General features: G+C 39.3%; 1 protein-coding gene across 6 annotated transcripts in view; it reads left to right on the top strand.

Annotated features, from left to right (window-relative positions):
- Positions 1–15855, top strand: part of NRXN3 (neurexin 3) — a gene marked incomplete at its 5' end in the record, with an annotated part of 994726 nt that overhangs the window by 852176 nt on the left and 126695 nt on the right. For all 6 annotated transcript variants that reach the window (XM_082000671.1, XM_082000673.1, XM_082000674.1 and 3 more), the window contains one exon: positions 3214–3385. In XM_082000671.1, the coding sequence (XP_081856797.1) occupies positions 3214–3385 (172 nt within the window). The remainder of the gene's footprint in view (positions 1–3213; positions 3386–15855) is intronic.

The raw sequence follows: 15855 nt of genomic DNA, 5'->3' as shown, positions 1-15855 counted from the left end.
ACTGTGGAATTGAAGAGATCTTGAAAATAAATCCTGGATTTGCCCCCTGTGTCCATGGTCACTGTTCTTTGCTGTAGGATTTTCTTTGTTTTGCTTTACTTTTTTTTTTTTCTGCCAGGAATGTATAAATTAATTGTTGCTTTTTTCATAGTGTCTGGTGCCCTAGAGATATAAAATATCATGAATAAACTATATCTTGAAGTCTGTGCCTGCAGTTTGGCTCCAGTAGCCCTGCTTTTGGAGTACTGTGTTATATTGTGTTTTATCATGGTAATTGGAACAGAACCGTTTTCATGACAAGCTCCTACTCAGTCCAAAGAAGAGTATCAAAATCTGGCACAAAGTTGTGCTTAAAGAGTCACAGGGAGCTCTGGCCAAGGCAGGGACTGAAGAGAGCTGGAGTAGGTCTTCAGTCAGGCCCCTGATATTTTTTTTTTAAAGACAAATTTTTGCATTTCTCAGTTGCAACAAAATGTTGTGTGGCTTTGAGAAGGGATGTTTCCTTGGCTGTGGGAGGGGGTCACAATCTGCTTGGGATGGGGAGAGTGCCCATTTGCTCATTTCCCTGCTTTCTCCAGCAGACCAAAGGCCACTGGCGGTTTGCAGTCCTCTGCTTCCAGAATCTTATCTCTTTCCCGGTTTGCCCTCTAATCCATGGGTTATCACGAGCTCTTTAAATAAGGTTTTTCCTTCAAGTCTGTGGAAAGGGAATGACGAAAGGAGCTACCTCCTTTTTCTCAAAGGAGAGATCAGAAGAGTTTTCTCCTTCTGCAGGGGAGAATAGCTAAACTTTCCACCATCCCTTTCCCCACTTGCAAGTTTTTATCTCTGCCTCCTTAAGCCTGTAGAGTTTGACGGTGCACAGCTTTCTGTGCTGAATACCTCTTAATCCCTTCCTCCTCTGTGGTGGTGGAGATCTGCTCCATTAGACACGGTGCAGCTCTTCATCTTAACCTGCTTACGCTATGGCTTCACCAAGGTAGACTCTTCTCAGAGTGGTCACAGTTTACAGAAGAAGGTTGATGTATTGATGGTGATTGAAAAGCTGTGTGAGAGGTTGCCTGGGAGGTTGAATATAAGGCAGCACCTTGCAGAACCACATGGAGTCAGTAACCAGGTTATCTGGCCATAGGCATTCTTTGAGTCTGTGAGCAAAAATTAATCACTTGTTCTTTGCTAATTACTATGCAAATAAAGATAATTATGTGGTTGCGAGCAAAAGATTCACTAAAACAATGCGGGGAGATCACTTACTTCATATGTCAATAAAGTGGTAAAGCTGTGCCAGCAATGGTTTTACCTGAAATAAATTTCTGTTCAATGAAAACTCCCTTATTTTTGGGGTAGCATAAAAGAAGAAAGGTTGATTATTTTCAAATGGTATCTGAGTTCATGCATCTGCTGGGAACAGCAATCCACTTACCCCATGTTACAGTGAAAAAAGATTATTGATATCTTGAAGGGAAGTCTGTCCAAAGCATAGCAGTGTGAATGTATGTGAGACAGTTGCTATCCAGCACAAATTTAGAAGAGTCTAAAATTTACCATTATAAGAGGAGAGAAATAATATCAGGGTGCATACTGTTGCAGTGCTAAATTTCAAGTAGTCAAAGCACAGTCCAGTTTTTTTAATGACCTCTTCAGCTATAGGACTGCTTCCCTTTCATAACAACAGTGTTGTAATCTGAAGAATAGAGGGGGTCATGTCAGGGGAAAAAAAAAAGTCAAAAAAAGAAGAGTATTTAAGATATGAGGAACTTTGGAAAAGGATCTTGTGATGATTATTTGGTATGAGGAAACTTCGAAATGTAAAGCAAAGCAAGAATCAGGGAAGGTCTCTGTGAGAATTAGAAGACATGAAGGCTTTAAGTAAAAGGTCTGTTGATACCAGGAGACAGGAGTAAATCTGGGAGAGGAATCTGAGGTGGCCTTCAAGTACAGGAGGAGAGGTTTCTTTCTTGTTGCTGAGATTTGCTGACGTGAACGTAATGAAGTCAGAAAGTGTAACAGCTCTGAAGGATGGAGTCCTCTGTCTAAAAGCAGATATGTAAGGTAATAGCAGTAACAAAATTGTCTCATGCTTCAGTTTTGTTTTGAAGAGGCTATATTTGGTATGAGATGGTTGTCCACTCTGTGTTGTTTCTTCCTTGATTTTTCTATTGAGACAGTTGATAAGACCAATGCCAACTTTATAGTGTGAATGGCTTTCTACACGATACATTTTAGTTCTGCCTGTCTGTACCAGAGATGAATCTGTGCAGTACACCTAATATGCCTTCATAAATAGTGACACCAGCATACTGTGCCTCTTCTTGTTGAGGGCTTGAAGATACATTCTAGTTAATGTATATTATACAGTGATGGGAGTTTCTGGCACTGTTTAAATCAGTAGTAGTAAATGTAGATATCTAACCTGATTATACTCGGGGTGTGTATTTTACAACCTAAAGTCACTGAGTCTGGTCATTACTTGGAACTACGTGACAGGAGCTGCAGGAGGAAATGTTATGGCTAGTACAACTGGCTTTGCGTGCTCTTCCCTTTCAGTCAGTGACTGGCGGAAAGTTTTGGGAGAACACTGTGGAGGACTGCTTCAGGGCTGTGACACAGAAAAATAAAAGACTGCGGCTACTCCTGCCTTTTGAAAGTCTGGAAAGTTCTCCATTTCATTTAAGAGCAATTAGCTTCCCTTAGGTGGTCAAATTAAAAGTTGGCTAATTACATTTTTCTCCCTTCTAATTTCATCCATCTTGTAACTCCATTCTTCCTGCTGGATCCCACAGTTATGTGTTTTGGGGTGGGGGCTGTTTATTTTGTTATTCTTCTTGTGAAGCAGTTGGGATACAGCCTGCCTGTGGCTGCATTTCAGGTGACAATTAAACAAGTGACTACTAAGCAGTCGAGATGTTACTCAAATAACTATTTATCCACAGCTCCGTGTTTTTATTGCCTGATTTCTCACCTGTCCTCTGTGATGCTTTAAGGCGGCAAATGAGTTGCTATGTTCAGGTGAATGCTGTAAAGGAAGAGTGTGAAAGACAATGTTTGCACTGAAGCAGAGCCAACGAAATGTGCCCTGACAATGCTCAAAATTATGCTTCTGTGTGTTCTTCAGTGCCATCTACCGGCACAGTTCCCCATTAGATTTATAGGCCAAGAACAGTCTCTTAACAGGCACCAATTTACAAGCATTTGTTTCTTTTTTCCTTTCAGGAGCAAGGCAAGATCGGTGTAGTCTTCAATATTGGCACAGTGGACATCTCTATTAAAGAGGAAAGCACACCTGTAAATGATGGCAAATACCACGTGGTACGCTTTACCAGGAATGGTGGCAATGCCACACTTCAGGTTGACAGCTGGCCAGTGAATGAACACTACCCAACAGGTACATGCTTTTTGTCTTTCTGTTTCTGCCTAACCATATCTAAAAAAACTGTTAGGCAACAACTGGGTATGATATAATGCTTTGTCACTTCATCTCAACAATAAATTGATGAGCTTGGTGGCACATATTCTATCTGTTGGAAAACAAAGAATGGTCCTTTACATAGGAAGAAAAAGCATGCCAACTCTGTGGTGTGATGTACAAAGATCCTGCTGTTTCAGAGGTCTCTAAGTGAATCCTGGTTCTGCAGAGTCACAAACTGCTGCAACAACAAGCTCGGTTTTGCTACTTGTGATATTTTCCAACTGTTTAAGGGAGGAAATTTTTGAACAGACTTTACAAAAAGAAGAGGTGATTCTAGCCACACTTAAGACACAGGCTATAATAGACATAAAGTTGAAGTATAAGTAAAGTGGAGGATTAAGTTGCAAGTATTTGAACAGACCTTATGGTTGCCTCATCACTTGAATTTTACTTTTAGGTTTGCAGATACAAAGGTTGACACAATTTAACGAAAGCTGTCAACTCCTAGTTGACTTTAGGTCAAAATGCAGTGGATATTGGTTTCCAATATTAAGTCTAAGCAACTTCCATTTCTTCCTTTGTAGGTTGCACATAACTAACCTGGGACAGAAGGAAGAATTCTGTGACAAACATGAGCCAATTTCCTAGTTGTGTAGGAGTTGCCCACAAGCCACTATACTCAAATTATAAGAAATAGCCTAATTATTTATGTAATGTTACACTAATAGATTACCCAATGGGGTTAATTTAATCTCTTCCACTCACTCAGGAAGTACACAAGGTTTTTAATATAAGTGATCTGTCCTGTGGTAATCTCTACCACATATTCAGCATGACATTTTGTGTTTTGGTGATGTATATGCAAAAGAGTACATTTTAATAATTATCCTTATTTCTGTGAAATAATTGCTTTCCAAGAACACCATGACAGACACGCTGAGTTAGATTCTAGACCTGTTATCCATTGGTTAGAGAGGGAAGCATGGCTAGGGGATGCCCAAACTGAGCATCTTTCTACTGGTCCTTTCTTCAATTATTTTGTGGTAAGATACTTCTGATCCAACTGGCAGCCAATTATAGTCAGTAAAAACTCCATGAATAAATTTTCTTCTTCTGTTACTTGCTGTAGTAAGTCCCTGGTGCAAAGAAACAAAATATTCAACTCTTTGCTTTAGAGTTGTTTTTTTTTTTAAAAGGGAAAATAAATCACAGTCAGATTGTGTGTGTGTACCTTGGTGCTCTCTGTTTCTGTCTTGGCTAAAGATATTCCTGTGTTTTCATTAGAAGATGTATGGTTTTATAGAATCAGTATTAATCTTATATTCTGGGCTAGTATTGAGTATATAAGGTTGCTCCCCAAGGGAAAGGGACACCTTTATATTCCAGACACCTTTTCCTTTCCATGCATGTATTTCAGTTACTGGCTCTTTGTAGGTGGTGAAGTTTTCAGCCTGTCCCTGTGAAAATAAGGCTTATGGGTTCATACTTTGTGTGTGTGCATGTGTCTTCCTATTTTTTTGCAGTTTCTTTAAAACTGATGTGTTAGCTGCATTAAGGGGTTAAAAAAAAAAAAAAATCCTACATCGTTAGGGAACATAACCAAGGGAGGAAGGCGGTGTTCTAGCCCTCCCAGAGGAAAAGACTGTGGCTTGATCTCAGTTCATGTTAAATACCAGAATATTCATATAATAAAGAGGCATTTTGAATGCCTTAGATTCAGGAAAAGCTTCAATGGGAGAAGCCAATAACTACAGGAAACCAAGCCTTATTCGTTCTATTTTCTGGGGAATTAATGGTTTAAAAGAAGACCGAACAGGAGATTTTGAAATGAATAATTTGTTGTCTTTCACAGACCAAACTTGCACTAGTGTTTCTCATACTGAGTGCAGGACCAAACCGGTGTTCAGCAGAGTTTCCGCTCTGTAGTAGGCTCTGTGGTTGTGTTGACACCAGCTAATCCAGTGTGTTTCAGCTGGAGACTGCTGAAACTGCAGTTGGTTTCAAACATGTAATAATAGCTAAGGAATCTTGTATTTTATGCATAGAATCAATTCAATTCTGGAAACACAAACATTATTTGTAGTGTTTAAAAAACATCACATTTTTAGCATATGCATGTTTGGACATGCTGTGTTGTCTGTAATATGAACAATTTCAGGTGTACTTGATTTTCTGCATAGTGCTACAGCCTAATGTTTGCAAATTTTGCAAATTAGCAAAAGAATCTTCTTCGTCATCACATGTGATGCAATATTCAGACAGCAGGGCTGCATTCTGAATGTCATTTCCATGCTCCTCTCTGAGTTTTATTACCTGTAGAAGGATTATACATTAGACTTATAATTACTTGCTCAATGGAAAGTACAAATAAAAGTGGGATATTCATTAAATGAGCAAAGAGAGAGAATATTGGCTTTCCTTAAAACACAGTCTTCAGTTAAATTGAAATTAAATGAAACTAGCCCAATGGGACCGAAAGACTCCAAAGCTGTGTTTTTGCAACTTCATATAAAAGACAAGGAAGTGGAAGTAAAACAGAAAAGCAACAAACTTACAATTTGGGCACCGACATTTTGGTTTTTATAGCACCCAATTACATCTCAGTCACCTGCAACATGAGCTTTATGCTCTCTTGTGAGGAAAAGGGTTAGAGAGAAATTGTAAAGGAGGAAATTAAACTGGAGCTAAGATTGGCTAAGCTTTGGGACTGAAATAATACAATCATCAGGGATGATCTCTCACCATTTGTACCATTCCAACCCTTCCAGAGTTTCTCTTACTGGGCAGTAAGACTGAAGAGTAGCCTGGTGCAGGTCTCTGAGACAAAGCTCATGAGAGCTGGGTGATGGCAAATAGCAAAATCAGCACTGGCACTGCTATCTGCAGTTCAGCTGTTGTGATTTAGTTCAGCCAAAACCATTGAGCCATTTATGATTTATTTGCATTAGTTTTGCCCTTTGTCCTCTCCTGCAAGTACACAATAAGGAGATGGGCTTTTTCCATAAAAAGTTCTGTTCTGATAGCCAGTTCCTTGATGCTTAATTCATGAAGTTGATCATGTCCTATTTCTTAAGTGAAATGATTTTGATCACAACGTATTTCTTAAGTCAGGATATACACCTTTTGCTAACAGAACTTATGAATATCTGTGGCCTAAAGTGCAGTTTTCTACGACTGCCTGCCTTCTGTTTTCTCACATGCCTTCACCCTTTGGTGTACATCCCACGTAACAGATTGTAGTTGGTCACCGTTTTCATGCTGAAAGCCTTCTCTATATATAAATTAATCTGTTTAGTGATGAAGTAGGAATCTTTTTGGACCAAGCATAGGTAAGATAGGAAAACTAGTTCAGGCAGAGGAAGATTCTGGCGTGATTTTGTTTCAGATTTCAGTAAACCCATCAAATTTGAGACACTTTGCAGTAGAATAGAAGAACTTAAATTAGGAATCCTGAGGTTGGGAAGGAGTCAGCAATTCTCAGAAGGGTTAAAAATGAATAGTCTGTCTTGACACAGAACTGGTATACCTCAGTCCCTAAGTTTTCATTATTTGTTAGACAGGAGATTTTTTTTTCTCTCTCCCCTGTCTTTGCTTGCAAGGAATACTTGTGTGTTGCCAGATTTATAGTGTACATCGAAACAAGCATGATATTCCTGTTCATTCATCCATGCACTGACTACATTATTTGCAGCAGAAAAAGAAATGAAACTAGGTGAAGAGAGGCTGTAAAGCAAGAGTATCAGTGCACCAAAATAAAGTCTAATTGGAGTAATATTTTAAGAGAGACTAAAGGAAGAAAGGCAAGAGGGAGGAAGAAGTTGTCTTTTAAAGAAATACATGTTTTAGCAAGAGATCTGTAGCCTGGATTTTATCCCTGCGTTTTATAAATAAGCAATAGGACAGCATTAAACAACTGGATCCTTATCAGGATTCATTAGTTCATCCACCCAATGCAGATTTTATATTTTTCCCCTTTATCATTCTCTTGAGTGATCTCTCAGCCTTCTTTTAGAAGTTTCTGCCCTTTCAAATGACATTAATTTGCAGTTCTATTGGCACTGAATAAAAGAAAAAAGATTTTTGTCCTCTGTGCCCCTACTATATTCTCTCTCTTGAGTACACGTTTGTGAGGAAGTTGGATTTTAGGAAGTTGGACAGTTAGCTCTCAACAGCAGAACTCCAGGGACTTTGTGACTGCTCTGGTAAGTACTGTGGCCCAATAAATATATACGTATAAGATAAAAAGTTGGTTCTGAGACTCTGATGTCTGTGCTGGGGTTTTGCTTCAGAATAGTTCCAGTCCCTAGGACTGAATGACCCTGAAGAGTTGGGGCATACCTTCTGGTTTAAATCCATTTGAAAGGAATCCAGTTTGTATTCCCTGAGAGCATTGCAGTATATGAACCGAAGTGTAGCAAGTGGAGAGGGTTGGGAGGTACACCTCGGAGGCATGCTTCTGATTCAAACCAAAATGCTGATGTAGGTGGATCTCACCATAATATACACTGGAGCTTGACAGAGCAGCTCATTCTTTCATTACTCCTTCCCATACTCAGGTTGCTTGAATAGTCAAATTTCTGTTTTCTACTCTCTCTCATCTTCTGTTCAGCTGGATCACTTTGCCAATGCCATCCACCTTGTAACTGGCCCAGGTGGGAGCGGACATGATCATTCAGGACACAGGGAAAGATAAGATGACTTCATTTATCAGCAAGGCTGGTTTATGCCAGTGTAAATTCTTTGCTGAACTATGTCTTTAGTAGTCTATGTGAGACGAAGTCATTCTTTCTCACCTGCTGTTGCCCGAAACAAAATGCTTTCCAGAAGCACAGATTAAAGGGATAGTGGTTTAGATTGTCTTGCCTATCTAAAATGTGAAAGGCATGAAGTCTCTCTTGCTACAATATATTTTTTATTTACTTGGTGGAGAGATCTGAGATTGCTTGGTTAGTACTAGGTAGGTGATGTGAGACAGCTGAAATTATGTACAACCTCTGTATATTACAGGTTTAATAGATACCGTATGCCTCATCTGTTTTAACTGTAGAGAAGGAATTGTGGTGTGGAAACATTTGAAATATGTTGGTCTTTCTTTTTTGATACAATTGAATGATATGCATGGTTCCATCTTATCCTTCTTTTAGTAAAAGTCTTCTGGGACTAAAAAGATACAAATTGAAATGTGGGGGCTTTTGTATTGCTATTGAAGACCATTGGATACTTTAACAAAGTGCTGAGTATTTCTCTGCTAACTCTGCCCTGCTTGCATGCTCTTTTAATTGTACTGAATTAGAACATTGGCTGCAGCCTAATAAGATTAGAAATATCTAGATCCTATGTTTTTTTCTTCAATACTCACCCAAAACTATTGTAGGTGTTTGAAAAATGCAGGAGTACAGGCTGAACAGAACTTGAGTTAAGTCAGCATCAGGGATTTTACAGGGCTTTTGGGGTGGGAGAAATGGAGCATGGAGCTGTTTTGAGAAGAGGGAACTGAACTGCAAATATTGAATTGAAAGGGCATTTAATGAGTAAGGAAACTGAAGTTGGTTTAAATATTAAGTGTTGTGTGACACCTGTGACCCATGATGGGTCCTATTGTAAATTTCTGTGAAAAACAAAAAACATACTTCATTTTCCGATAAGTGGATGTCCACAGCTCCAGTTATCTTTAAATGGAGTATCTCTAAAAATGGTTATACACACCTCTACAAATCAAATTCCCTAAATTTTATACAGTTGTGCCTACTGAACTATAGTTCATAGTCTGCTTTGAAACAGGTCATTTCTTGCCATACTCAAGCCATTTATCACCTTTCCCTTGATATTTTCAGTCTCCTTCCACAAGTGGCATGAACGTTATGTTCAATGAAGTCCATTTCCCACCTCATCCCTCTACTGGAGGGACTTTGGGGAGGGTGTTATTTCTTTTCTTCATTCTTTTTGGTTTTATTTAGTTTTTATCAGCAACATTTTCTTTCTCTCCCTCTGTGATTTCCCAGCCATGAGATAAATAGCCTTGTATCTTACAAGCTAAATACAATTACTGCTATCAAAACTGGAGTCTTTCTCTCCCTGTAAATGTCTCTTGGAAGCTGATAAGCTGTTCAAGGCAAACTGCAGGCTTCTGTCTAATCCTGAGATTAAACATAACCACCCAGAAGACAGCAAGAGATAATTGGGGGGGTAGAGGAGGGGGGTAAGCAGGCAGGAGAGGAAGAGAGGAGGAGAAAGTGAGATCCTCTCCTGAGATATTAACAGGACATACACAAGACTCAAGGTTATTTGTAAAGGAATTACACAAAACACACAAGAGCTTGTTATGATGAGGAATTTCCTCAGATAATGCAGTGATTGTTGTAGTTGTTAAAGACAAAATTTAGCAGGGATTTGTTTGATGTAAAGCATGGAGGGGAGCTGTAGAAAACAGCTCCCAGCCACAACTGCTGATTTTTATATATTAGTCCCCATCTTGTCCTTGAAACTGGAGGTCTCACAAGGTTGCATCCAGATTCTTTGTGCACACTGGCTTTATGCTGAATGTGGGGAGACAGTAGATTTCCCAAGAGTAATGCAGGGCACTGAGCTGGCTTTTCTGTGCTCTGTGTTTTGCTACCTACAGACCATCTGAATGAGGGTAATTTAACCCTCCTGTTTGTGAAACGGAGATAACGCTAATCTTCTAGGAAGTGAGGGTGCCTTGATTACCAAGGAATAGTGTGTTATACCTGTAGTAGTCTTCCATTATAACCAAGGCAGGATTACTGAAGACAGTCTTTATGAGTCAGTCCAATACAGTTGAAAAAAGCAGCCTCGTTTCTGGAAATATAAGTTCTTGTTTTTTTGTCAGTGACATTTTTATTTTCTCGCTCTGTATTTTTTTTAAGGTCTTGTGTTTCTGAAAGCTTGTCTGTATTTTTTAACTATTATCAGTTGACCTAATATGGGACATTACCTCTCACAACTTTGCTTTATCTAATTTATAATGTATTAACCAAGAACGAGAAGGTAAGTTTGGATGATCTAATAGTAGCATCAGTGGAGGATTTAAGAGAAGACTACATATCCTTTCTTCAGCTGACATCTGCTCTGAAACTGGAAATAATATGCAATATTGTGATTATTAGTTCTCATGAGGTCAGTAATGCAGAGTCTAATGCTGACTGGGACATTAACAAGGAAAACTCAAAAGCAGAACTAACTGGGATGTCTGAGTCTTTGCAACAAGTTCTTCCTGTCTAACTTTGTACTTATCCCTGCACAGTACCCCCGCATGGCTCACGCTGTACTACTTGAGTGATTTCCAAATGTTTGGCATCTGAGCCTTATTAGAAGAAATAACTTGTTCCTGTGCTTTGCAGAGCCTCGATCCTCCTCCCCCAAATTCCCTCTGTCTCTTCCAGAGTGATTTTGGCATCTCTTCTTTTCCTCTTCTCCACCCTCTGGTTTCTGCCTTCTTGTGTCCCTTTGGCTCTCCCTTCCCTCCTTCATACTTGAGGCTGTTATGATCTCCTTCTCACTGCTACTGAAACCAAGTTAATAGTAAAAATCTTGGCTGAAACTGTCTCCATGAAGAGGCAAATGGATCTCGTATTTGACTACTTGGAGTCATTAATAAGTCCCATTGCTTGATGTGCAAGCTGAAGGGATTTCTCTGTGGTACTGCCAGGTCCCACTGTGGTCTTAATATTTTCCTATCCAAATGCCCTTGTGAGTGAGTAATGAGTTAAGAACAAGAGCACTGAATTTTGATTAGCCCTGTGGGCTGAACATGATCCCCAGGGCTCTTGTCATACACTTGTTTGTGGGTTTTGATTTTTCATATTGTACTCATTTTGTGGGACTTAAATGAGCTCTCAGATGCTTCCTATCAGCATGAATTGGAGATGGCATGTAAAGTGCCTTTGACAGATTTACCGCATTTCATAATGAGCCTAAAACATATAAAAAGACAGGGTTAATAAAACAGCATTGCAGAAGCACATTTTGACGGCAGTACTGTGACATATGTTGAAAGATCTGCCAAGAGGGATGATTAAAGCATGACAAGTTGATGAAATCAAGAGTTGATTGTAGCTTGTCACTGCAGGGCCATAACATCTATAATATATTTATAAGGTTGGAAAACAGATAAATATGGCTACACGATATGAACACTCAGTTTTGGTCCCCTGTATTCACTGAGATATAAACCTACACACATTAAGTCACCAATAGACAAACATACTTTGGAATTTGTGCAAACACACTCATGTTAATGCATGTGAGTCCCTACTTGATGATGGGATAGGATCTGACATGATAAATAAGTTATGTAAATGTTGCCACTACACTCACAGTTTAACTTCACGTCTTTGAGGACAGGGGAGAGGAAAGCCAGAGAGAAAAATAACAAAGTGACTATTTTGCGACTTCCAGTACTCATCCTTCCTGTCAAGGTTTAATTTTTCAAAACTGAACCAGCCTCTTACAACACACTGCACTCAGTCTACACGAGTTGCAGTCTTACCTTCACCAAATACTTCAAGCCCATATGAATGGTAGTCTGTCAAGCACTGGCATTTCTGTCAGCTTGGCATTAAGAAAGAGGGAGATGCATATTGTTTTATGAAGATAGGTAAGATAACCAGGCAGAAAACAGTACAGCATTGTTTAACAGCAGTAGGATTGAAGGAAGGGTACATACAGAATAGTGTCTCTGTGCAAGGAGCCATGATTATCTAATTCCCACCTAGGATCCCACAGATGGTCCTTGGTCCATGGGAAAGAGGGGAGAAGGAATAAGAAGCATTCTTCTGTAGCAGTCTCTATTGCTGCTATGTAACAGTCACAGAAAAGGTTGTTCTAACATGAAAATAAGTGCCACAGAGGCAATACTAGTTTTAATTTAGCCAGAATACTTTCTCTTTTTTATAGCCTGAATAAAGAAAATGCTATCAGCGCATACTGACAATTTGAGGAAAACTTTTTGTCAGTGCTATTCAAAAGAACAAAGATATGTATTCTGTTGCTGCATGCTGTTAGTTGAATTAGTGTAGCATCACTCTTACATTTTCCTGAATCAGAGTAGGTGTCCAGTATGTCAAATCTACAGGCAAATACCAAATACATTGGAAGAAAATTTACTTTAATGGTCAAAATGACACTTCTGTGCAATGGTCCTGGATTTGGAATGTTTTCTATTCTGTCCTCCCAGAACCTGTTTGTTCATCTAATCAGCTTCTTGAGCAGGAGACCATCCAAGTGTCTGATGCTTCAGAGAATTACAGTAACCCACCATGGCAACAACAAAAATATGCCCCAAAAGAAGTCCTTCTAAAAAAAATTATCCTACTATTATGCTTAGTTTGTGACCTGAAATATGAGGTCACATAAGTTGTATGTGTTTCTATCATGTCTACATTCATTACATTTGTATTAGTCTGTTGGAAAGCAAATGCTTTCTTTTTTCCCTTATTAATTTATCCAGGGAGACATGATCATGTGGAAGTACTCCCACTCCCTCTCCAGCTGGAATTTGAGAGAGATTACTCTGCTGTATTGTGAGCAGATTGCTCAGCCAAAATTTAAAACAAAATGAGACAGAACAAAACCTAGGCAGTTTAACGGCATCGCTAATTTTTTTCCATTTCTCTGATTCTTTTTCCATTGATGATCTTGATTCTTGAATCTGTTCTTTCTTCTTAGCTTAGTCCTACAGAGCAGGGTTCTTTGTAAGATAAATTTTTGCAACACAGAGGGTTTGTTTATAAAAGGTACAATGGTAGTATAACTCAGGAGATGAGCTTTACAATTCCCCAACCCTAGGCTTGCTCTGTGTCAGAATGATGACAGGAAGGCATACAGAATAAGTATGCCAAGATATAGTATCCATAGGTCACTGATGCATCTTTCTATCTCGTTGTTCTCACCCTTCTTGCATCTGATACAATAAAACTGATCTGAGGGATTTCCCTAAATATTTGTATTACATTCTTACACTCACTGCAGGCCTTTGACTCCCTGTCCCTGAGATACTATGGTGTAAAAAAAAGGTGTATTGCATTCACAGAGGGATCCAAGCCATGTTTTTTTCCCTTGTATCTCTTTGACATCCAGCATGCCTCTTGCTGAAATCATCACCGTGCCATTTTCCAGGAACTGTAATAAATACTGAGATGTAGGTATACCCTGATAGCTTGGTCCTGCTAACCATTCCAGGCTAAACCATACAGCTGCTCACATAAGCATTATTATTCTAAATGTCTGAATGCTCAAATATTATGAGCTGTTCTCATCTGTTGTGTCCACTGGTCCATGACTGAATGAATGCCCAGGTACCAAGCATAAGCAGTATAATCAAAAATTTTGGATAAATTTCTACTTTGCTGGAGTAAGATGAATTATTATTGGTTCAGTCATCTAATTTTATATATATATACACACATATATATTGTAACTTCATAGTGTAGTGCAGAGAAAGATGGAGAAATATTTCTCAAATGGAGAATTGGGCTAAATAAGATTGCTGGAAAGCAAGAATCCTGCTAGACAGCACAGTGCAGTGAACTCCCAGACATTAATGTAGTTACGTTTCTCTCCTGGGTTAGTTCTGTTTCAGTTTTCCTGGTCAAATGGAGTTGTTATAATATATGCTCTTTCTTCTTTCCCTTCCTGGCTCTTCTTCTGTCCCTGTGTCTTTTTCATATATACACACACACGCACTAGGAGTGAGCAAATAAACATCTGGCTTGTGGGATCAGAGGCTTGAACAACAACGTTGTGCTTTTCTGATCTTATTGCCTGCAGAAAGAACAGTGCCAGCTGTCATCTCAGGTTGACACAGCTGACATGCAGTGACAGAAGGGGCTCACGCATCCACATCGGCCTTCTCCCTGGTCACTAAAAGGCACGGGAAAGCACAAGGTCATTGAAGCCCAATGCTCTGGACTGAAAAAGAGCAACTGTGTGAAAGGGTGGTCAGAAATGAGAGAGGCCCACCATGGAACTTGGAGCCAGACGTTCGTGAATCCCAGCCTTGGTTTTATAAATGCCATTCCCTGTGTTCTTGGGCAATGCTTTCACCACTCTGTGCTCAGTTTTCCAATTGGTAAAGTGAGGATAAAGCCTCAATCTACATTATCTTCAGGGACTTAAATAGAAAATATTCTACAATTCACTGAGTATGAAAACCTTTCTGGGTCAGTGAACTTACATCTTTGCTTTTTACTGAGTACCTGGAGAATCCCAGAGACAGAAAACTCTAGTGTTGAACTTGCAACATCTTTTGTATTTTTTTCTGAAGCCCCACAAATTCACAGTCAGTGAGACTCATTCTTCATAACAGTCTGTCATATGCAGATGGAGTGGTATTTTACCCCTTCGGTACTTAGCATTTCCATAGCGATTTCCAAACTCAGGTCACTTCCAAGAAAGAAATTAGTTTAAAAGGTTGGACTAGGAAAAATGTAGCTACAGAAACGATAAAATCCTTTTCCCATGGGTCTACCTGACTTCTGACAGTGTTATTCAATAATGATTTTTTTCACCATGAGGATGTTTCCTGTGTCTCTAGTTCATGGCGTGTCGTTGTGAATGGCACCTGTCTTTGGGAAGGCTTACTGAATCACTACAGAGTCATGGAATTCTCTTTTTCTTTTTCTAAGCTAATGCAAACAAAATAATTGATTTCAAGAAGAGGCAAAGGTCACTGATTTGTAGCAATTAGAGATGGGAAAGGCCTCTTTGGTCTCATTTATTCCATTCTGTAATGAACTGATATCCCCCACCACTTTATCAAGTAAAATTTTAAATAATTCAAGAATTTCCCCGAGGAGACTGTAGCACTGTCTAATATGTAATCTTGATAGGAAGTGCTTCTTAATCAACTTCTTCTTACATCAGCTTCTTACTTGCTTTTAGTTATTTCCTGGCACTCACCCTAGAGAACTTGCTCCCTTCCATGGGTTTTTTTCTGTTTCTTTTTTTCTCTTTCTGTTATTTGCAACTAGTTAGCTTTCCAAACCTCATTAGTGACATTTGACTAAATGCTTTATAGGCATTACTTTCATTAATGGCTGCTGACTGAGCAGCCTCCCTCAGCACTGTATTCATGGGAAAGGACTGCACATGCTTCCTCTATTTGTTGTATATTCAACTCCCCATATTATTTCCCTGATAATATGTGCACAGGGAATCATAAAATCATAGAATCTTTGGGTTGCGTTGGATCTTTTAAGGTCACCTAGTCCAACCCCCCTGCAATGAGCAGGGACATCTTCAACTAGATCAGGTTGCTCAGAGCCTCCTCCAACCTGACCTTGAATGTCTCCAGAGATGGGGCATCTACCACCTCCCTGGGCAATCTCTGCTAGTGTTTCAACATCATTATCATGAAAAACGTCTGTCTTTTATCTAGTCTAAATCTACCCTCTTTTAGTTTAAAACCATTACCCCTTGTCCTGTTG

The sequence above is a fragment of the Phaethon aethereus genome (assembly GCF_964289735.1).
Source record: "Phaethon aethereus genome assembly, chromosome: 5".
In the NCBI taxonomy this organism is placed as follows: Eukaryota; Metazoa; Chordata; class Aves; order Phaethontiformes; family Phaethontidae; genus Phaethon; species Phaethon aethereus.
Note: the sequence above shows the minus strand (reverse complement) of the source record. Positions and strands in the feature narration are given on the sequence as shown.